General features: G+C 41.1%; 1 protein-coding gene across 1 annotated transcript; it reads right to left on the reverse strand.

Annotated features, from left to right (window-relative positions):
* Nucleotides 1–299: 299 nt before the first annotated feature.
* LOC127627039 (suppressor of cytokine signaling 5-like) lies at nucleotides 300–23,313 on the reverse strand. Its single transcript, XM_052103244.1, has 2 exons — nucleotides 23,038–23,313; nucleotides 300–3,145 (listed from the first exon to the last, which is right to left on the reverse strand). The coding sequence occupies exon 2, from the start codon at nucleotides 3,124–3,126 to the stop codon at nucleotides 1,540–1,542; it is 1,587 nt and encodes a 528-aa protein (XP_051959204.1). The 5' UTR covers nucleotides 3,127–3,145; nucleotides 23,038–23,313; the 3' UTR covers nucleotides 300–1,539.
* Nucleotides 23,314–23,576: the final 263 nt, after the last annotated feature.

The following is a 23,576-nucleotide window of genomic DNA, read 5'->3' on the forward strand; positions in this document are numbered from 1 at the left end:
ATCTATTAACTACTAAACTAATCCTAGAATCAAGCTGGCCTCCCACAACAAGCCAGAACGACCATAGCCAATGACACTGATGGGGTCATAAAATACTCCATCCTCTCTAGAGCAATGTGGCTTAGACAAAGTGAGCGTAGTTATTTTCTACAGAATATGGGAGAGTGTTTATGCCTAACAACAATGGTCCCAGTTTAGAAGGTTTTATATTGCTGCTCCCACGAACATAAGCACAGATAAGGTAAAGTGCTCTTAATCAGTGCCCAATTACCAGGGCACTGACAAACCATTCACAACAATACAAAAAAGATGATATAGAATTAGTCCCCCCCCCACACCACACCACCACAGTGCAATTAGTGGTAGGAATTAATTATTACAAAACATTTAGAAACAAAAACAAAGTAACTCTGTTTTTGGAAAACCAAGCGCTCTTACATCAGATCACATCCTCTTCCTGATCACTTCCCGGAAGTGTTAAGGAAGCAGAACATCAAAGAGCCCTTCTCTCCATTGCTAGTCAATCCATATTTCATGGATCTCTCTGCCTTCTTTATGAGCAGGGCAAAACCCTTTCTATTTCCTGCCCTACAATGCTTCCTCCTCTAACCATGGAATGAGCACAGAATGTTACCATGGTAACCTAAGACAGAGCACCATGAAAGCTAAGGACTATGTAAGGAGCTAGAAAAATTTAATGTAACCACCCAACCTCCATTTCACCACCCATCAAAATGTGTCCAAAATATTATTTTGATTAAAAAAAAAAAAATTTAATGAAAGGGAATTGAGGGCAGACAGGGAAGTGAATTGGTAGCTCAACAAAAAGATGAAATGGCTCTAAACCACAGCCAACCAATTAAAAAAAAAAAGCATGAAAGAGGCATTAAATATAATGTAGAAGTGTAACCCCCTTGTTTCTTTTGAGCAAAGCTATGAGAACTGAGGGAGAAGGGAAAAGTAAAACTAAAAAATTCAGTTTTCCACGTACCGCTACATCTCGCAAATAGTGCGTATAGCACAAATTTTGTCAACAGCTCACTTGTACTGTGCGCAGGTAGGCAAGTTTTTGTAGACATGTGGACAGTCTGTGCTTGTCGTCCCCACATACCCCTGCCGTTGACTGTCCTAAAGAGTATCACAAAGCAGCAGTCATAGTGCGCATGCATTGAACGTGTCCATACAGTCGCGGTCAAAAGAGTATACTTTGAAAGGCTAGAGCACTCAAACGTGCGCAAGATGTAATTACAAGCGGAAAAACGAAGTACACCCTAGCATTAAGACCTCTGCTGATTTAGCCAACTCCAGAAGCTGTAGTGAAATGTGCACACTGGAGAGCCACATTGAACTGTATATGATTTCTTTGTTAGAGTGATAACAAAAAAAAATATAGAAGCTTATATTTTGTGATCAGTTTCAGGTCCCTCCTTACATACCTCCATCCCCAAACATCCAAACCCTTCCCCCCAAATCAACTCTTAATTCCTCCACCTCTGCAAAGTGCTGAATGGACTTTAGAAAGGAAGAGTTTGCCTTGCCTCACTTGGCCTTGATTGGCTCCCTCTCAAGCCAGCGTACTCTCACCCTCTGCTTATAATGATACTCCCTGAGGTAGTCCTGCAGAGCAGGGGGCAGTGACAGAGCCCTGATGCCATCGTAGGTAATCCAATGGCAAATGGAGGCTCGGGCAAGGTATTGCAGGCCGAAAGGGAAGGTCCGTTGCAGAGGCACGGTCAGCAGCGGCTCAAAGAACATGCAAGCGCTAGGGTCCTTGTAGTGCTCCAATAGTGCTGTGACGGTGGCTGCGTGGAACACGCAGGGGTCATGTGCGTCAAAGCTAAAGTTGTGATTCCACTGCTCGATGCGTGCATGGAGCGAACGGCCATAGCGGCGGAAACTAACGGAGAACAGGTAGTCTTCTTGAGCAGAGTCGCGAAGCAGAAAGGTGCCCTCGGGCCGACCATCCAGTAGCGCTTCAGCCTCATAACGGTCCATCACACCCCAGTAGCAGGGCAGTGCCGTGATCTGTTGGAGATCCGGAACCAGGCAGTGGATGTAGTCAATCTGGGTGTGGACCTTCCAAGGCCCTGGCTGCTTACCTCCAAGATGACTCTCTGCAGAAGCATGCCGCTGTTTGGGCCTGCGAGCTTGTAAGCAGAGTGTGGTGGTTTCATCGTCCTCAGAGTCACAGATAACTGCTGTTGCCCCCAAGCTATTGCTTAGTGTCTCACTCATTCCAGGGGTCAGCTTAGGTCCCAGCTTATAAAGAGAAGCTAGGGGGGCAGTGATAGTCTCCACGGTGTGGATCTGGGCATCTGGGGGTGGGTCCACACCCTCCTCAATGCTGAGCCGCCTTCTTTCTCGCAAGCGCTCCTCCTCATCTTCTGGTGTTGCACAGGCAGCACCACAGGCATCAGAGGATGAATCCACTGGCATCACTGTGACCGGTGCTGTGTGCTGTTTAATAAGATGCCATTTCCGGGCAAGGTCTGATCCTGGTGCGAAGGGGCATGTCTCCAGCATGAGCTCTGTGATTTGGATCTTACGTTTTGGTGGTGGAAGGTAGGTGCTTCGAGAGGATGAGCGCAATGGGAGGCACAGGCCTACTGTATCATGGATCTGCTGGCGTAGTGAACGTGTTGCCCCCGGATCGATCTCCTCTTGGCTGCTACCAGTCCCATGCCTGCGCAGAGACCGGCTTGATCGCCGATCTGTGGTCTCTAGTGAACTCTGAGCGTTAGTGGAGTATGAATGTCTCTTCTTTCCACTCCAAGGGGCATGACGTGAATAAGAGTCCCTGCGGGATCCCAGGGGGGCACGAGTATCTTCATTGTCCTGCTCAATTGTGATGTCTAATATCTGGGGCACATTCCCGGCACAATTATGACCCCGTCGCACCACACTCCCACTTGACCTCCATGCCACTAGAGAGTGAGCTGCAACACAGCTGGAGGAACTAGGTGCCTCCTGAGTGCCAACTGCCTGAGAATTTTCCACACTGTGGCATACTGTGTCTGCAAGTGGTTGAATCTCTGGTGGCATTTCAACACGGGTGCCCCCCTCTGGGTGAATAAGTGAATGACATCCCCTCTTCAGGTTGCTCCACACCTTTCCAACTTTCTCCATTAGGTGGGGGCACCTGAACCTGGGGAGTAAAACAAAGTAAGTTTTACATTAGAGCATGATTATGAAAACAGCATGTCAACAGAACAAATTAGATCAATTAAATTTTTTATTTTTTTTAAAGACGTACACATGTTTTAATGTGCCACAGAGCCAGCAAATCAATAAAAGTAATAACTATATGAAGATATACATTTTATATTGTTTTATTCTACACTCATTTGATTAGTCTACAGTCACTAGACTTAACTACACATAACACAATAACAATTAGTTATTTTTAAGTCAGACATGGTAAAAATAATAAACTAGCAGTCAGTTAACGAGTCAGATAGCTGGCTCCACTATGTTTTACGCTGTTAATTCAGAAGCATCACAGTGAATAATAGTGAAGGAAACACTGTTAAGAGTAGCCTATTTTCATTTGGTGTTCCATCTGCTTCAACTGAACATTGCACATTAGAGTTCCATTGACAGAACCAAAAGTCATGAGATTTTCTGTCAACAAACTTATAATGTGCAAAATTTGGCATAAAAAAAAATTGGAACCAGTTCCAAAAAATTCCTACCCCAATTAAAATAACTAACATTTTGCTCAAAATGTCATGTTTGTGATTAGATTGTTCATATTTTCGCCTTAAAATGTAGTAGTGACACAATGACGTAGCGAGTGATATATATCAGAGACACTCCCCACAGTTAAACAGGTTAATACCAGGTGAAAACGGAACTCTTTCTCAGCTGGCCACTTGCGATTGGATCACCCAAGACGGATGTTAATACCAGGTGTAAACAGGGTCCGAGTGATTAAAATGTTGCCAGGCAGACTCTCGGAGGCTCAAGGGCAGCGCTAAAAATGAACTTGTGGAAATGCTCGCAGTCAACCTGCTGCGGTGGGCTGAGTTATTGCTGGTCTGGGCCTGTGTTTTTATGGCCCACCACAGCAGAACAATTAAGAGCTTAAGGACAGAATGTAATTCATTAACTGTTCGCCCACTCATTATTAGTAAAATGCAATGTATTGTTTTTTTCAATTCTGAACACATGACATTTCTTGGGCTGAAAAATGTCAAAACAGTACAAATGTGTGTCAGCAATAGAAGAGTGATCCCCTCCCAGTGATGCATGAACTCAAGAACTGCATGTCCCCAGAAAAACTCTTCTTTATTGAGCACATGTACTCAGGGTTTGCAGAGAAGTCAAGTCAAGTCAAGTCAAGTGGTTTTTATTGACTTTAATTAACTTTCCTCCAATGAATACATTAAGCAAGCAGTATTATAAGCTCAAACAATAAGGTTTACATACACCTTAGCCAAATACATTTAAACTCAGTTTTTCCACAATTCCTGACATTTAATTTTAGAAAACATTCCCTGTCTCAAGTCAGTTAGGATCACTATTTATTTTAAGAATGTGAAATGTCAGAATACTATTAGAGAGAATCATTTATTTCAGCTTTTATTTCTTTGATCACATTCCCAGTGGGTCAGAAGTTTACATACACTATGTTAGTATTTGGTAACATTGCCTTTAAATTGTTTAACTTGGTTCAAATGTTTTGGGTAGCCTTTACATAAGCTTCTCACAATAATTTGCTGGAATTTTGGACTATTCCTCCAGACAGAACTGGTGTAACTGAGTCAGGTTTGTAGGCCTTCATGTTCGCACATGCTTTTTCAGTTCTGCTCACAAAGTTTCTATCAGATTGAGGTCAGGGCTTTGTGATGGCCACCCCAATACCTTGACTTTGTTGTCCTTAAGACATTTTGCCACAACTTTGGAGGTATGCTTTTGGTCATTGTCCATTTGGAAGACCCATTTGAGACTGAGCTTGAACTTCCTGGCTGAGATGTTGCTTCAAAATATCCACATAATTTTCCTTCCTCATGATGCCATCTATTTTGTGAAGTGCACCAGTCCCTCCTGCAGCAAAGCACCCCAAAACATGATGCTGCCACCCACATGCTTCACGGTTGGGCATGTGGATGGTGTTCTTCGGCTTGCAAGCCTCATCCTTTTTTCTCCAAACATAACAATGGTCATTATGGCCAAACAGTTAAAAACATTTTCAGTTTCACCGGACCAGTTATTTTCTCAAAAAAGTAAGATCTTTGTCCCCATGTGCACTTGCAAACTGTAGTCTGGCTTTTTATGGCAGTTTTGGAACATGGGTTTCTTCCTTGCTGAGCAGCCTTTCAGGTTATGTTGATATAGGACTTGTTTTACTGTGGATATAGATACTTGTCTACCTGCTTCCTCCAACATCTTCACAAGGTCCTTTTCTGTTGTTCTAGGACTGATTTGCACTTTATGCACCAAACTACGTTCATCTCTAGGAGACAGAATGCATCTCCTTCCTGAGCAGTATGATGGCTGCGTGGTCCCACTGTGTATATACTTGCGTACTATTGTTTGTACAGATGAACGTGGTACCTTCAAGCATTTGGAAATTTCTTCCAAGGATGAACCAGACTTGTGGAGGTCCACCATTTTTTTTTCTGAGGTCTTGGCTTATTTCTTTTGATTTTTCCATGATGTCAAGCAAAGATGCACTGAGTTTGAAGGTACAGTAGGCTTTAAAATACATCAAGAGTACACCAATGACTCAAATTAGCCTATTAGAAGCTAATTGGCTAATTGCCTAAAGGCTTGACATTATTTTCTGGAATCTTCCAAGCTGCTTAAAGGCACAGTTAACATAGTGTATGTAAACTTCTGATCCACTGGAATTGTGATAAAGTGAAAATCTGTCTGTAAACAATTGTTGGAAACATTACTAGTCATGCACAAAATAGATGTCCTGAACAACTTGCCAAAACTATAGTTTGCTAATCTGTGGAGTGGTTAACAAATTTGTCAACCTAAGTGTATGTAAACTTCTGACTTCAACTGTATGTGGTAAAAAATAAATACTGGAAATTATACAACTAAAATGCAAGTCTTTGACAGTCCTGAAGTGATCCCAAACCAATTAGCCTTTTTAAAAGGACTTAAAAATAAAAAATTGTTAAACTATATCATTGCATGAATTTGCACACGATCATAAACCAAGACTTAACATTTTTTTTATGAAATGTCACAACAGGAGCAGCTTGAACGAAAGAGAGAAATCTGCCATAAATACTTAATGACAGTTTATCAAGTCGCCTGATAAAAAGAACAGAATGTAGGTCATGTGGGAGAAAGAGCTACAGTACATTATTCACCTCTCAGATAGCAGAGAGCAAGAGGATGAGTGTCATGTATTTAGAGGCTGCTGGATGACATTGTGAATGGACTACAAATTTGAGATTGACCAATTAACGCCTTGTGAGGATGATATCAATCACAGATTTTGACAGCATGGATTCTGATACTGATCTGTGGTGGGGTGTAACCATGCAGACAAAGACATAAAAGATTACAGTACAGAACAAAAATAAAAATCCTGTCATCATTTACATTTTGTCACAAACCTGTATGACCTTCTTTCATTTAACACAAAAGGAGATATTTGGCTGAATGTTAGCCTTGGTCACCATTCACTTTAATTGTATAGAAAAATTATGCAATGAAAGTAAATGGTGACTGTCAGGGTAGAGACCAGGAGATCGGAGGTAAGTGATTCAAATATAGTTTTATTCAAGTATAGAAGGTGAAAGGTAAGTATCAGGTGACTTTTCAGGTGCTGGTTTAGTGAAGATAGTTTGTTGCATGGAGAACAACTGGAAATCCAAATGACTTGGATCGTAGAACATTCACTCTGTATCAGTTCGTTAACTCCTTCTCTTTTCTAGGAGCAATCGGGCCGGTTTGATCAGATCTCAGACAAGGGTTCAGGAATCGGATAAGTGATCTGGAGATGGCAGAACAACAGTGCATAGTGTTAGTATGAATCAGGTAAGAAAACGGAATACTCAGGTTTTCAGGATCGACGGAGATATCAGGACTCAGGGAGAAATGGTCTGTTCCTGTTGGAGGCTTGACAAAGACTGGATACAAGGTGAGTGTTTTTATGAGTTGGCTGATGAGGTGATAAGTGATGACCAGGTGTTTGTGATTTAGAATTCTGGGGAGAGTGATCTTTGAGTGGTGGACTGCAATGAACTTGACTGATCTCTGACATTACCCCCCCTCCAGAGTCTGCGCCAGCGGACCTAGTACCTTGACGTCGTGGGGGTCTACCTCGGGGTCGCGGAGCAGGCCTTTCAGGATGAAGTTCGTGGAATTCTGTGAGTAACATGGGGTCGAGGATGTCCCTTCGAGGTACCCAACACCTCTCTTCTGGGCCATAGTCTTCCCAGTCTACCAGATATTCGAGTAGACCCCTACGACGTCGGGAGTCCAGGATTTCTCTAACAGTATAGATGGGGTCGGCTTCAATGGGAGGTACTGGGGGGTTGTCATCGTGCACTAGGTCTGTGGAGGGAACAGGAACAAGCGGATGATGGGGTTTCAAGAGTGAGACGTGGAATGAGGGGTGGATGCGATATTGGGCTGGTAAACGGAGCTGGTAGGTGACTGGGTTAAGTTGTCTTACAACGGGGAATGGACCAATGTATCTCGGACTTAGTTTACGACAAGGGAGTCTTAGACGGATGTCTCTGGTCGAAAGCCAGACCAGTTGCCCAGGCTGATATTCGGGAGTGTTACTGCGGTGAATGTCTGCGAAGTGTTGTTGACGGTTCAAGGCTTGTTGGAGATGATGATGAGTTTGGTTCCATACCCTCTCACTGTTTTGGAACCAAGTGTTAACTGCGGGGACTTCAGATGACTCACCGGACCATGGAAACAATGGTGGTTGATAACCCAGTACACATTGAAATGGTGTTAGATTCGTGGAGGTTTGTCGAAGGGAGTTTTGAGCATACTCTGCCCATACGAGATATCGGCTCCAGAGATGTTGATTCGAATGGCAAAAAGTACGAAGGAAACGACTGACATCTTGTATTTTTCGCTCCGCTTGACCATTTGCTTGTGGGTGGTACCCTGATGTTAAACTCACTGTAACATTCTTTAGAGCAAAGAAGGCTCGCCACACCTTGGAGATAAATTGTGGCCCTCTGTCTGACACAATATCCTCCGGGATGCCAAAATTCCGGAAGACGTGTTCCATCAATAGCTCTGCAGTCCTGAAGGCTGTGGGTAAGTTCTTGAGGGGAATTAATTTGCAGGCTTTGGAAAAACGATCAATAGTTACCAGGATACATGTATTCTCGTCTGAGGGAGGAAGGTCAGTGACGAAGTCGACTCCAATGTGCGACCAAGGTCGTTGCGGGACTGGCAGAGGCATGAGTTTTCCAGTGGGTAAGTGACGAGGGTTCTTGTTCATGGCACAGAGAATGCATCCTTGGATGAAATTCTTGATATCCTGTAACATGTTGGACCACCAGTATCAAGTTTGAAGTGTGGAATAGGTCTTATTAACTCCAGGATGACCTGTGCCGACAGACGAGTGTGCGGAGGAGATTAGAGAGGTACGAAATTCTTCGGGTACGTATATCTTTCCGATAGGACATTCTGGAGGACTGGGTTGGTGTTGAGACATTTCAAGCAGTTGTTCATTTAGGTCCCACTGAATGGGATTGACAAACATTTTTTCGGGAGTATACTCTCAGGTTCTTCGTGGGAAATTTCGGGGGCATGGAGACGGGACAAGGCGTCTGCTCGGACGTTCTTCGAACCCGGACGATAGGAGATCTGGAAATGGAAGCGAGTAAAGAAGAGTGCCCATCTGGCCTGGCGTGGGTTAAGTCTCCTTGCCTCTTTCAAGTACTGCAGATTCTTGTGGTCTGTGAGAACTAGGAATGGATGTTTGGCTCCTTCTAGCCAGTGTCTCCACTCTTCTAGCGCAAGTTTAACGGCCAGGAGTTCTCGATTACCAATATCATAGTTCACTTCTGCAGGAGATAGCTTGTGGGAGAAGAATGCACAGGGCATGGGTTTAGGTGAGGAAGCAGAGTCTTGTGACAACACCACTCCTACTCCTGTTGTAGAAGCATCTACTTCCACAATGAACATCTTTTCAGGGTTCGGGTGTTGGAGTAAGGGGGCTGTGGTGAATGCGGTTTTGAGAAATTGAAAGGCATGTTCAGCCTCAGTGGTCCAGAGCAGTATTTTCGGTTTTCCTTTGAGTAGAGAGGTCAGAGGAGCTGTAAGCAGGCTGTATTGATAAATAAATCTTCGATAGAAATTCGCAAATCCAAGAAATCGTTGTAACTCTTTGACAGACTGTGGAGTGGTCCAGGAAGTAATGGCTTTGGTTTTACGATCATCCATCTCTACTCCTCTTTCACTGAGGTGGTAACCGAGAAATTTGACTGAGGTTTGATGGAAGGAGCACTTCTCTGCTTTCAGAAACAGGGAGAATTCACGTAGCCGTTGGAGTACCTGAGAGACATGTTGCTGATGCTCCACCAAGTTTCTGGAGTAGATTAGGATATCGTCTATGTAGATAATGACAAATTGATTCAGGTAGTCTCGGAAAACTTCATCCATGAAACTTTGGAAAACTGAAGGGGCGTTGACCAGACCATACGGCATGACGAGATATTCGTAGTGTCCTGCTGGAATGATGAATGCAGTCTTCCACTCGTCGCCCTTTCGGATTCGAATGAGATTGTATGCACTTCTCAAATCCAGCTTGGTGAATATCTTGGCTTCTCGAAGTTGTTCAAGTGAAGAGGGGACCAATGGGAGTGGGTAACTGAACTTGACGGTTATCTTGTTTAAAGCTCTATAATCTATACACGGACGTAAACCTCCATCTTTCTTAGGGACAAAGAAGAAACTGGCGGCAGCAGGTGAAGTAGAGGCCCGAATATAGCCTTGTTTTAATGCTTCTTCAATATACTGTTTCATGGCTTCTTGCTCAGGAATAGCCAGAGAGTAGATTCGCCCCTTGGGGATGGATTCTCCGGGAATCAGATCGATGGCACAATCCCATGCTCGATGGGGTGGTAACTTGGCAGCCTTGACGGGGTTGAATACATCTGAATAGTGAGAGTAGCATGAAGAAATGGATACCGACAAGTTGTCTATGGGGCTTTCAATGGAGGTTGAATTCATCGGGATGGTGTCGGGCAAGTTGGCGATGGGCGATACGGGGTGTTCAAAACTCATGGACGAGCACAGGCAACCCCATTTCAAAATCTTACCCGATTTCCAGTCAATGTTAGGTTGATGTCGTATAAGCCATGGACGGCCAAGGATAATATCAGTCTGGCTATTCTCAAGTACAAAAGGTTCAAACAGTTCATGGTGGGTGTCTTCAACACAGAGTAGAATAGGTTTAATTCGAGACGTGACATACCCCTGATTAATGGTTTCACCCGTCACTGCATGGATGGCGTATGGCTTGGAGGTGGCGGATTGTTGAAGTTGGAGTTTCTGACAGAGCTGCCCGGAGATGAAGTCTCCTGCTGACCCGGAATCCACAATGGCTGTAGCAGAGACATGGAAACGTGTAGATTTCAGAATCACAGATATCGTTAACGGAGCTGATACAGAGGCGGACGTGCAGACAGAACTCACAAGCACTCTAGGAGGTCGTGTAGGGCATGAACGAAGAAAATGTCCTCCCATTCCACAATATAGACACAGTTTTAACTCTTGATGGCGAAAACGTTCAGCTTGGGACAGTCGATAGTTATCCACCTGCATCTTCTCGACAGTGACTTCGAAGGGTCGTTTATCGGGGTACTGAGGTGGTGAAAAGGTGGGTTGCTGGGCTTCGCGATAGCAGCCTTGAGATCTTTGGTGCACACGGAGAGCTTGCTGTATGAATTTCTCGACCCCCAGGCTATCATCATAAATCGCAAGTTGAAGGCGGAGTGCAGGATTCAAACCACGTTGGTAGATGGAAATGAGCGCTTTTTCGTTCCACCCACTGGCGGTGGCTAGAGTGCAGAATTCCAGTGAATATTCAGCAACTGACTTCTTGCCTTGGTGTAATTGCAATAGCTTGTCACTGATGGATGAATCATCTACTGGATGCCCGAAAACTTCTTTGAAATGGTTTATAAATTCTTGTACAGAGGAAGTAACGGTAGATTCCTGCAGCCACAAAGTTTCAGCCCATCTTAATGCAGCTCCTGATAACTGTTGAATAATAAAAGCAACCCTTGACTTTTCAGTGGGGTATAACTGGATTTGTTGTTCTAGAGCGAGCGAACACTGTAACAGGAAACCGTTGCAATCCTCCGCCCGGCCGGAGAATGGCGCTGGACGGGAAGTTGGATTGGCGAAGCAAACCAGAGAAGGAGCGGGGTTTACGGAAGTGCTGGAAGCTGGCTGACTGGGATTAACAGCGGCGGCTGTCGGTTGTGCAGGGTTATCAATATTACAAACAGATTCCATCGCGCTGTTCTTCTTCCCCTTTTTTCGGCCAAGCCTTCTGTCAGGGTAGAGACCAGGAGATCGGAGGTAAGTGATTCAAATATAGTTTTATTCAAGTATAGAAGGTGAAAGGTAAGTATCAGGTGACTTTTCAGGTGCTGGTTTAGTGAAGATAGTTCGTTGCACGGAGAACAACTGGAAATCCAAATGACTTGGATCAGTAGAACATTCACTCTGTATCAGTTCGTTAACTCCTTCTCTTTTCTAGGAGCAATCAGGCCGGTTTGATCAGATCTCAGACAAGGGTTCAGGAATCGGATAAGTGATCTGGAGATGGCAGAACAACAGTGCATAGGGTTAGTATGAATCAGGTAAGAAAACGGAATACTCAGGTTTTCAGGATCGACGGAGATATCAGGACTCAGGGAGAAATGGTCTGTTCCTGTTGGAGGCTTGACAAAGACTGGATACAAGGTGAGTGTTTTTATGAGTTGGCTGATGAGGTGATAAGTGATGACCAGGTGTTTGTGATTTAGAATTCTGGGGAGAGTGATCTTTGAGTGGTGGACTGCAATGAACTTGACTGATCTCTGACAGTGACTGAGATTAACATACTGTGTTCGACACAATAGTCAGTCATGCAGGTTTGTAGCAATATGAGAGTGGAATAAATAACAACAGCATTTTCAATTTTGTGTGAACCATTCCTTTAATGTCTTGCTTTAACCTTGCCAGCTCTGCTAGTTCTAGGTTGGTTTAAAACTGAGTGGATCCAAAAGATATAGGTTAAACATTTCAGCAAATTGCACTGTATCTCAACAATAAATATCAAAACAAGTGGAATTTACTTTAAAGACATGCATCACAATATAATAACAAAGATATGTAGCATATGTAGCATAAATCAAAACATTTCACAAAAAAGATTGTTAGGTTTCAAATTACAAAACAATAGATATATTGTTCAAAATTAAGACAATAAGCATTTGGACACATTCTAGTTGACAAACGTTAGTAAAACATGTCCACAGTAATGTGAAGATCTACACATGTGGCAACTCTGATATAACACCTTTGTGAACTTGACGGTTGACCGCACACCTCCACAAAAATCTACTTGATAGAAGTTGGTTGAATTAATTGCAAAAATGGCAATGAAAACTTAAGATAGTTCTGAGAAAGGGTCTGGCATAATTTGTTTGCAAAAGCCCCTAGGGTTGATATTTTGTTGTCTAATGTAATGAAATGCATGCATTTTAAGATTTATTCCCAGCATCATCCTTATCTCTCTCCATTCCCTCCCACTCTTCTCTTTTTAGCCAAAGCATGGATGGTCATAAATCAAAGCTTAGATCTGTCAGTGCAGCTATGGTGACAATGTGAACAGAGGCCAACAGGCTTGACCTTTCCTCCAATCTCAGGAACCTTGCTCCACATAAAACTGAAATCGCAATACAGAACATTTGTAAAACTCTTGTGGTGTAGTCAGCAGTGTACATGAATAGGGCCAATGAGTTCATATATGAAGTGAAAGGTCACTTCTCAAATCTAACAAGATGATTGTGCAAAATGTGTTGCATAGCTATCATTAGAACTAGTGAAATGAGTAGAATAATGGTAAATTGCTATAATATTAGGGCAGGGAGATTTTATGGTTTACATTTTGAAACAATTTTTTATTATTTGTTTATTATTTTTATATCTGGGAATCTAGGTTTTGCATAAAAACATTATCAAATGCTATAGTTACATATGTTGTCAATTCATCAATAGCTGGATAATAAAAAGATAAAAAAGTAACTTGTTTGATGCCGCCCCAAACTTAACGTGGAGACTGAAGAGTCTTCATGTCAGAATCCCCTTGTGTCAAAGAAAGCCAGTAATATTTCTAGTGTGACTGCAGGTCGACTTTGTCCAGCATGCATGTATACATCTTAATCCGACCATATCTGTCCTTGGTGCTGTGCACATTTTGATTAACAAAATGGTCTCCTTTGTTATTTTTGAAATACACATAATAAAGCGTTACGGATGTGACCCCTACATGTGCTTCATATCAAATAATCTGAATACAAATAGGAGAATTAAACATCCCCCGCTCCTTTTACAATGATGATTCAGATAGATTGATAATTATTGTATTGATCCGTGACATGTTTTAAGTGTACTGCACCTATAGACAAACTTCGCAATTTGAATTGTACAAATTTATTCTCATATCAGGGCCTGAAACTCGGCACGGGATTGTGCACAAATGTAATTCCAGATTCATAATGCAGATTTTTCCTGCACACATTTATTCATGTTAACATGTACAGTAGTTGAAAATGTGTAAATTAAACCACACAGATTTACAAATCAAATCAATAATTTTGTCTATCGCATGCAATCGATGCTACTGCCAGTCTCTGATGTCTCGGTCTTGTGCAACATTCCGCAGCTCATTGGACGATTGTTGAGTTAAGCATAATATATTAATACTTATGTAATTATACAAATGAACACTTATTCTAAATATATAAAAAATTTGTTTACATTCACATTATGTTGACAACTTCCTTTGTGAAACGCCCTTAGGTTTGTAATTTTTTTGCCATAATCGCCCAGCCCTACAACATATAACCTTGTCTTGGCAAGCCAGGTTGGGAGAGACAGAGTGAATGTACATTAACCTTGCAGTGCACTCTGATCATGGGTCTATTAAAAGTCAAGTCTATCACCTAAACCAACCCCCTCTAAACACACACCAACAAAACCAATGGGCTAAAGACCAGTTCCCAGAACAAGAGTACATCCCTACACCTAATGAAATGTTCAGACCTGAGGGGTTTTCATTGGATGAAATGATAAAAGTGTTGCAGGAATCTGTAAATGTTCAATGCAATACAGGGTTGCACAATGAATTGAAAAAATAATCAAGATTACAATTACAGCTGCCACAATAAACTAATAGTGAAAAGCATCAATTACAAATTGTTACAAATCTATTCAAGCCAAATTGAGAATAGATACCAAGGATGGCTGCAAAATATTTACATGCCCAGAGAAAGCCATGTCCTTCATAAAGTCAATGGAATGAGTAAGTAATTGTGTGATGCTCTCGATGCAGCCGAGTGGACCTGACTCTCTGAACAATCACTTGACTGTCCGAGGAAACAGTGCGCCATCTTTGTTTCTTTTTGTGTTGGTTCCCCCTAGCGGCTGGAGTACGTTTTTTTGAGTAACACTCCTTCAGGACAGATTGTGGATGAATCTGCACGTTCTTTGTGCTTATGCCTCCTATTGGTTGGAGTTTTTTTATAGATTATTTTCTATTGTGTAATTCTGTCACACAAAATTTGTATAGATGCACTAGACTTGAGCAATCCAAAAGGCAAAGTTGTTGTGGGGGCTCTCGTAGGCATACATGGGCTGTTTGAGTTTAGAGGGATGGACGATAGTTGGCGCTGTTGAGCGTAGGGTTAATGTGCACATTTTTCATGTTTCTGTTGGTTTGGGGTTTGATTGTTGCACTAATGTTGGAAGGTGTTCTTTATAATTTTATTTTTTACACAATCAATTTTTTCTAACATGTCAAAATTAAAAATGTTAATATGAGTGGATTGTCTCTCTCCATGTGGAATGTGAATGGGTTGGGGCACCCTATTAAAAGGAAGGAAGGTTATTTCTTTTCTTAAATGTAAGAAATATTATATTGCATTTCTTCAAGAAACACATCATTTCCTGCGGGAAGCTGAAAAATTTGTGAAGATATGGGATGGACATGTTTTCTTTATTGCTGGCTCAAGAGCAGGGGAGTCATTATATTGATAAGTAAGCATCTATAATTCAAATGTCTCAAACAGATTGAGTCATTATTGTTTTAGCAGAAATTCAGGGGCAAAGGTTGATTTTGGCTAATATTTACAAACCTAATGCTGATGATCAGAGCTTCTTTATAGATCTTGCAGGGATGTTTCAAGCCGCTGGCACCCCTCATGATATAAAATTAGGAGGAGACTTTTATCTTTTGATGGACTCATTCCTTGATCATAGTGAAGCAAAAGTAAGCCCCCTAGAGCAACATTGACACTTATCATGAAGTGTGAATAGCTTGGCCTTATATTTGGAGACTTTTGAGCCCATCTGGGAGGGACTATACACTTTTTTCATCATTCCATAAGATTTATTCTAGAGTAGATTTTTTTTTTTACTATATCCAAGTCCCTCATTTAATCTGTTGTTTGCTCAAGTTAAAACAGCTTAGTCTCAGATCCCGCCCTGGTGAGTTTAGAGGTGTTACCACATACGGTGAAAAAGAAATCATATAATTGCCATTTTAATATACCCCTTTTGCAAAATCCTGAATTCCAATAAATGTTAAAGGCTGAAATCAATGTTTACATGGAAACCAATTGATCCTCAGTATTCTCTGTGGGCGTGGTTTGGGAGGCACTTAAGGTGGTTCTTAGGGGTCGGATCATACAGTATGCCTCCTTCAAAAAATCAAAAGCACGAGAACTCGTGGAACTGGAAGGGAATATTAAAAATGCAGAGGCAGAGCTGAAGCGCCGAATGTCGTCTGATGGCCTCAGAGAACTGACCCGATTGAAATAAAGATATAATACTATTTTGTCATGGAAGGTGGAGTTTTGGCTATTCAGAGAATAGTCATACTTTGAGTCGGGGGACAAGGTAGTAAAAAAAAATTATTAAATGTGCCATCACATTTCTTGTATGTATAGATACAGTCCAGATAGGTTAGGATCAATTACTAGATTGGATATATGTCTCTAAAAAGTCAGTTAACACCATTTACAAGAACCGTTTTAAATGTATTTCTGATTTGTTATATCTGCTCTGTAGAAATCTAAAGGATATTATCATTTGGCTACAGATTGCAGAGGACATTAAATCCAATAAGAATTGCATTTCTCATTTTCAAATAATTCTTCCTCAAAAGTACTACAATAACTACTGTACTCATTACTGGAACCGGAATCGTAACTGTTAAATTCCTAACGATTATCATCCCTAACAGAGAATGACCAGACTAGGGCTGCCACCGACCAAAGATTTTTCTAGTCGACTAGTAGGCGTTAGTTTAAGCCATTAGTCGACTAGTCATCACACGTTTATGATATTACTTTAATTACTTAATATATATATATATATATATATGTTGGGGGCCTCAGAAAATTGTTTGATTTTCATGGTTGAGAAAGAATATTATATGTAATATTGCTAACACTGCTCTACATTATAGAAAAATACTAAACCATAATAATGAGCCTTTAAAATATACATTTTACAAGTGCACGCATGAAGCGAGCCGCAGCGACACCGGTAAAAGTGGTAATGATTCTGAATGTGTCAGAAAAACCAGCAAGGAGACTGTCTGAACATTTTGTTAATTTATAGAGAAATGCTCATTAGGGTTGTGCCGACAGACGATGATCTCGGGGATCGTCGATGGTCAGAATGATCGCCAACAGCTGATGCCTTTGACCATGTCAAGACAATATTTGGCACGTATTCCCATGTATTAAATTATTATTAATATTATAATTAGGCTAATAATTTGCCCCGTGGCACACAGACACCCGCTTGAAGAAATACGCTTTATTATTTTTTTAAAACAGATGAGAGAAAAGCCGTCTATGTGTATGACACGCTCCCATTTGTACAGAGGCGTGCAGTCTCATGGATAACACGCATGTAAAAGATTCTCACTCTTTCTTTGTTTCTGTCTCCTGATTTATTTATTTATTTTGCAAGAACAGTATCGTATGAGTGCTGCAAATGACCTCAGACATCTCAACTCAGGAGGTGCTTCGAGTTCAGTTTGCTTTATTTCCACAGAGCAGTTCATTGTGACCAACTCTGCAGCCTATACATCTGTGATTAAAAAAATTTAATATATATACAGTGAGGAAAATAAGTATTTGAACACCCTGCTATTTTGCAAGTTCTCCCACTTGGAAATCATGGAGGGGTCTGAAATTGTCATCGTAGGTGCATGTCCACTGTGAGAGACATAATCTAAAAAAAAAAATCCAGAAATCACAATATATGATTTTTTAACTATTTATTTGTATGATACAGCTGCAAATAAGTATTTGAACACCTGTCTATCAGCTAGAATTCTGACCTTCAAAGACCTGTTAGTCTGCCTTTAAAATGTCCACCTCCACTCCATTTATTATCCTAAATTAGATGCACCTGTTTGAGGTCATTAGCTGCATAAAGACACCTGTCCACCCCATACAAACAGTAAGAATCCAACTACTAACATGGCCAAGACCAAAGAGCTGTCCAAAGACACTAGAGACAAAATTGTACACCTCCACAAGGCTGGAAAGGGCTACGGGGAAATTGCCAAGCAGCTTGGTGAAAAAAGGTCCACTGTTGGAGCAATCATTAGAAAATGGAAGCTAAACATGACTGTCAATCTCCCTCGGACTGGGGCTCCATGCAAGATCTCACCTCGTGGGGTCTCAATGATCCTAAGAAAGGTGAGAAATCAGCCCAGAACTACATGGGAGGAGCTGGTCAATGACCTGAAAAGAGCTGGGACCACCGTTTCCAAGGTTACTGTTGGTAATACACTAAGACGTCATGGTTTGAAATCATGCATGGCACGGAAGGTGCCCCTGCTTAAACCAGCACATGTCAAGGCCCGTCTTAAGTTTGCCAATGACCATTTGGATGATCCAGAGGAGTCATGGGAGAAAGTCATGTGGTCAGATGAGACCAAAATAGAACTTTTTGGTCATAATTCCACTAACCGTGTTTGGAGGAAGAAGAATGATGAGTACCATCCCAAGAACACCATCCCTACTGTGAAGCATGGGGGTGGTAGCATCATGCTTTGGGGGTGTTTTTCTGCACATGGGACAGGGCGACTGCACTGTATTAAGGAAAGGATGACCAGGGCCATGTATTGCGAGATTTTGGGGAACAACCTCCTTCCCTCAGTTAGAGCACTGAAGATGGGTCGAGGCTGGGTCTTCCAACATGACAATGACCCGAAGCACACAGCCAGGATAACCAAGGACTGGCTCTGTAAGAAGCATATCAAGGTTCTGGCGTGGCCTAGCCAGTCTCCAGACCTAAACCCAATAGAGAATCTTTGGAGGGAGCTCAAACTCCGTGTTTCTCGGCGACAGCCCAGAAACCTGACTGATCTAGAGAAGATCTGTGTGGAGGAGTGGGCCAAAATCCCTCCTGCAGTGTGTGCAAACCTGGTGAAAAACTACAGGAAACGTTTGACCTCTGTAATTGCAAACAAAGGCTACTGTACCAAATATTAACATTGATTTTCTCAGGTGTTCAAATACTTATTTCCAGCTGTATCATACAAATAAAGTTAAAAAATCATACATTGTGATTTCTGTATTTTCTTTTTTAGATTATGTCTCACAGTGGACATGCACCTACGATGACAATTTCAGACCCCTCCATGATTTCTAAGTGGGAGAACTTGCAAAATAGCAGGGTGTTCAAATACTTATTTTCCTCACTGTATATATATAGTGAAGGAGGGAACAAAACAAATTTATTCACAACAATGTATTTTCCCGGAAAACAAAATACCCGACTTGTAGAGAATGCACAGATGAAGTAGTTTTTTGTCAGAGAGATGTCGTCCTTTACAACTGTTGTAAAGCCATCTTTCAAAAAGTTGAACACACATTTTAAGTGCACTTAATTTTTTTCCAGTTTCAGTAACATTTTTAATTAAAATATACAAAATATAAAGTTCCAAGTTTGAAATCAAGGTGTCTTGCTTTATTGTGTAGGGCAGCCCTAACCATGCTTAATGAAAATTACCCCATAGAACTACCTAGCTCCCAACCAGCGGTAATAACGGTGTTCATCGGTTTCCTGTGGAGTTTTTTTTTTCTGCAACCAACCAACTAATTAATTAAAACTTGGTCGACCAAGACTCTTCTTCTTGACTACCGTTTGGTTGAGTATTGGGGCAGCCCTAGACCAGACTGGTTTGAGCTGACAGAAAGGCTATGTTAATTCAGATAACCACTCTGTGTAATTGTAGTGAGCAGATAGTACCTCAGAATGCACAACATGTCGAACCTTGAGGCTACAACAGCAGAAGACCACAGAACCACAGAAGGCTGGGCACTTTATTAGGACAATTGTGTTCCTAATAAAGTGCTTAGTGAGTATATATTCCTCTTAAGCACATTTTATAATAGCCTGGATAAAACTGTGTCCCTCTGACTCGACATATCACCCAGCCCTACAGTGTAGTAATAATAATAATAATATTATATAGCAATAATTATATAATGATATTTAAGCAATATCTAACAAGCAAGAGTGCTGTTGTAATGAATACAATTTTCATCAATGCATTAATACTGTGCTGGTCTGTTGTGCAGCACTGTATGACAAAAAGAAAACTAATTTTGGATTTCGTTGAGGATTTGTATAGAAGCATTTCTTTATTAAAAAATAATGCAAAGGTATGTTGAAAAATAATTGTTCTGTTTTTATTTGATTAAAGTTTTATTAATTAGTTTGACTTGATACACTTTTGATGATTAAATGTAATTAAACTTTAAAACAAAGAATTTAGAATAAATAAAACGAAATAAAAATAAATAAATCAAACCAATCTCACTGGACTCTATGCTTCAGATCCTTACCCTCCTAAACCGACAGCTTACTAAACACTCCATATCTCCGTTTCTGCTTAAACAGTTAGAGCATATTAGATGATCTTGATGGTTGCTAGCAAGCACCCATCTGTTCTTCTAGTCCCCTTGTTCTTCTGTTGACTAGAACAGAACTGTATGCGAACGACTCCTGGCACAAGATCACAAAACACTTGCCAGTTAAATACTATGCTATTCTCTGCTCAGCTAGGGTTTCTGCTACCAAGAACGCTAAAAAGCCTTGCTTCTGCTTCCTGGTAGCATGGGCCCAGCCCCTTCTGTCCCTCCAGGTCTCACCCCCCTTCACATGATACTGCAGCCAAGTTCTACACCAGACATCTCTAGCAACCAAGCGCCAGAAGAGGAAGCCATCCAGAGCACACACCAGTCTGCTTCGTTCTCATTCGGGACACATGCACACAAATCTAGTCGCTAAACTAAAAGTCAGTTTTTCCTGAGATGTCGCTGTCCTTTTCTGCATATCGCGGTGCCGTTTTTTTGGCCCTCTTCAGCCAGTCATGGCCCATTCGCCATAACATGGCGGCCCATTTCAGCTTATCGCTGCCCTTTTGTCTCCATTTCGAGTCCATTTCAGCTACGATGCTGCTCACTACGTTTTGGAACAGACCCATACACTTAAAGCTATGCCTGATAAATAGTTAGTTAACCTAAAACAATATATTTTGTCATCATGTACAGTACTTCCCCTTGTGTTGTTCCAAACCAAATTACTTTTGTTTCATCTGTGGAATACAAAAGGAGATAATCAGTGGTATGTTCGTTTTATACCTGGTAGTGCAAGTGAGGCTGTCATTCTGCATTACATCTAATTTTTTGTTCCACGTAATATAAAAAAACAAGTCTTTGGAAAACTTGAAGATGGGTGAATTATGACAGAATTTACATTTTTGGGTGAAATACCCCTTTAAATGTCACAATCTCCACTATGCTTGAGTAAAGTTGATACAAGTCTGTGCCCCACATGTGATTGAAAAAGAGTCACTACCATCAGTATGCAGCATCAGTAAGTGTGGCAACCAGATGTATACATTTTATGCATCACCACACCATACCTAAACAGACAATATCAGAAACAGCATTAAATACACAACATTAACAGTAACATACAAGTAAATACACTAACTGGTAGAGTCCTACTGACAGCTGATAACATCCATGCTTGGGATGGCAGAAAGTCAGGGTGGGTTGAACTTCCTTGCACAAAGATAAGAGTAGCAGAGCCACTGCACTTGTGTGTCAAACTAACTTTAGGTGCTCTATGAAGTTCCTGCTAGAAACAAAATGAGCTAAAGCCAAAATGAATATAAGTGACAACATAATTATGATCCAAGAAATTAATACATGAAGAAATTGTACACTGCTGATTTAATATCAAGCTAAGCAGCATTATGAAATACAATACAACCTTTAAGGGATACTCAAAAATGTCTTTAAAAATAAAAATCACCTTTATTAGTAAGGTGATATTTTCCTGACGATACTAAATTAAGCAATATCGTGAAGAGTTGTTTGAATCATATAACTTGGTTAATTGGAGGCTACACCTGGTAAACTTGGAGATGTACTTACTGATGTAGCTTTCTAAGAAAAGTATTTTGCAATGTCTAAGCCCTGCTCAGGACAACTAAAATATCTGGGCAGGCCTTAATCCCTGCACATGGAAATATGCCAGCAGGCGTTTACGATACGCTTCCCATTTTCTAATTGTCCTGCATGCCATGAGAACATATCAGTGATACTCTGAGCAAGCATATATTTAAAAAGCTCATTTAATTCCAGAATGAAAATTGTCCAAAAGTACATATTCTGTAAATCAGAAATAGAATATGTTCCCAGGCGTTCTCCTTATGCTGCACAAACCACACATTTTGGGGAAAAGCACCTAGACAAAATACTAGACAAAACTGTAAAGCTGTGGTATTGAGGACTTTTTATGCCCCATATGTGGTTATACCACTGTATATCTGATGCAACAATTTCCCAAAACTGCCTTTTTAGGAGATATGGATATATTGAGACACATTTCCAACTTGATAACATTTGGATCAATGCACTTTTTTGCTTACTTGAACATCCAGCCTGGCGAAGCACTTTGAGGTCTGATGGCTGCACAACACATTAATGAATCCTTTCTGCACAAAATGCATAGTTTGCGTACTTTGTCTACTATGGTGTATTAGTGTTCAATTTATGATGCAACATTACATTTGCATTAATGGTTTAAATGAAGTTCCAAAAATGACCTTAACCACACAAAGGTCTGCCTCTTTTATTGTAATGTAATTTAAAGGACAGTTAAGGATCGCCATGGGCATAGAGATACTAATCTAAAACAGTTGCAACAAACAAACCCCTCAAGTTAGGAAAACCATTATTGGCAATTGTATTTATTATTTAATTGTATTAAATAATTGTATTAATTGCAATTTTATCTAAATGCTTCATTAACTTTGTAGCTGGGCAATGCATCTCAGATAAACAAATTATATTTACTTGCCATGTGCTTAAAAGGTAGGCCTGTTCAAATTAAAGGTCCATGATTTATTTACTGACATGCATAGAACGTCTAGATAAACAGTCTAGGCCTTTGCAATTATGAAAATAGCGGTATTTATCTGGATACTTCAGGCTCAATCGAATTCAACGATTCAGACCTCTCCACACGTCACCTACTGTAAACAACTACTGTTGTGCACGAATCACATGTGGATTATAAATCAAAGTCTGGGCTGAACAACTCATTTTACGACATTTAAAATATATCAATGCATTTCTACAGGCTGCTATAGTTGAATCGGCCCAGGATCTTAGAAAAGGGGGCAGACTGACAGCAATACTAGTTAAAAAGACATCGAAACATGCGCGATAACATGACATAGTCGATGCGCGTTTACAACACACGGAGAGATACACTCACCGATACTTCTGTCGTGCTCTTTTAGAGTTTTTTCGGATGTCTTCTTTTGTTCGCGAAAAAACTGCGATGAGGAATAGTCGGGTACATTTTCCCGAGGCTCGAGACAACTGTGGATAAAGCAAACTGACAGGAGACGTTTGAGCTCATATTTCTGCGATAATCGAGAAGCAACCTGCAATAGTATATGTTTTACATTTTGTAAATATACAAGGCCGTAGATCCCTTCATCCCTTTGGCATTTTCGTTCCCTTACGGCCGATATGGTCGCCAAGTGCAGCAGAGAAGAGAATCAGGAGAGGTGGAGGCAAAGCTGCTCTTGACTGACATCAAGCAACTCCAATTGCACGGAGCTCTGCGTTCCGGCGGAAACTTATTTTTCTTCTTTGGGGGTTTTGGCGTATTCTGCACATCCGGCGTAAACGGATGGGGAATGGCTTTTTAAAATGCTTTTATTTTGAATTTAGAAACAGTAAAGGGTGATATATATTCAGCAAATACAGCATGAAATAAACAAGTTAATAAATGAGTGCAATAATTCA

This window comes from Xyrauchen texanus, chromosome 33, assembly GCF_025860055.1.
Source record: "Xyrauchen texanus isolate HMW12.3.18 chromosome 33, RBS_HiC_50CHRs, whole genome shotgun sequence".
Classification (NCBI taxonomy): Eukaryota; Metazoa; Chordata; class Actinopteri; order Cypriniformes; family Catostomidae; genus Xyrauchen; species Xyrauchen texanus.

Excerpts from the sequence above, each read along its gene's own strand:
- LOC127627039 (XM_052103244.1), bottom strand. The coding sequence starts at position 3,126 with ATGGAGAAAGTTGGAAAGGTGTGGAGCAACCTGAAGAGGGGATGTCAT.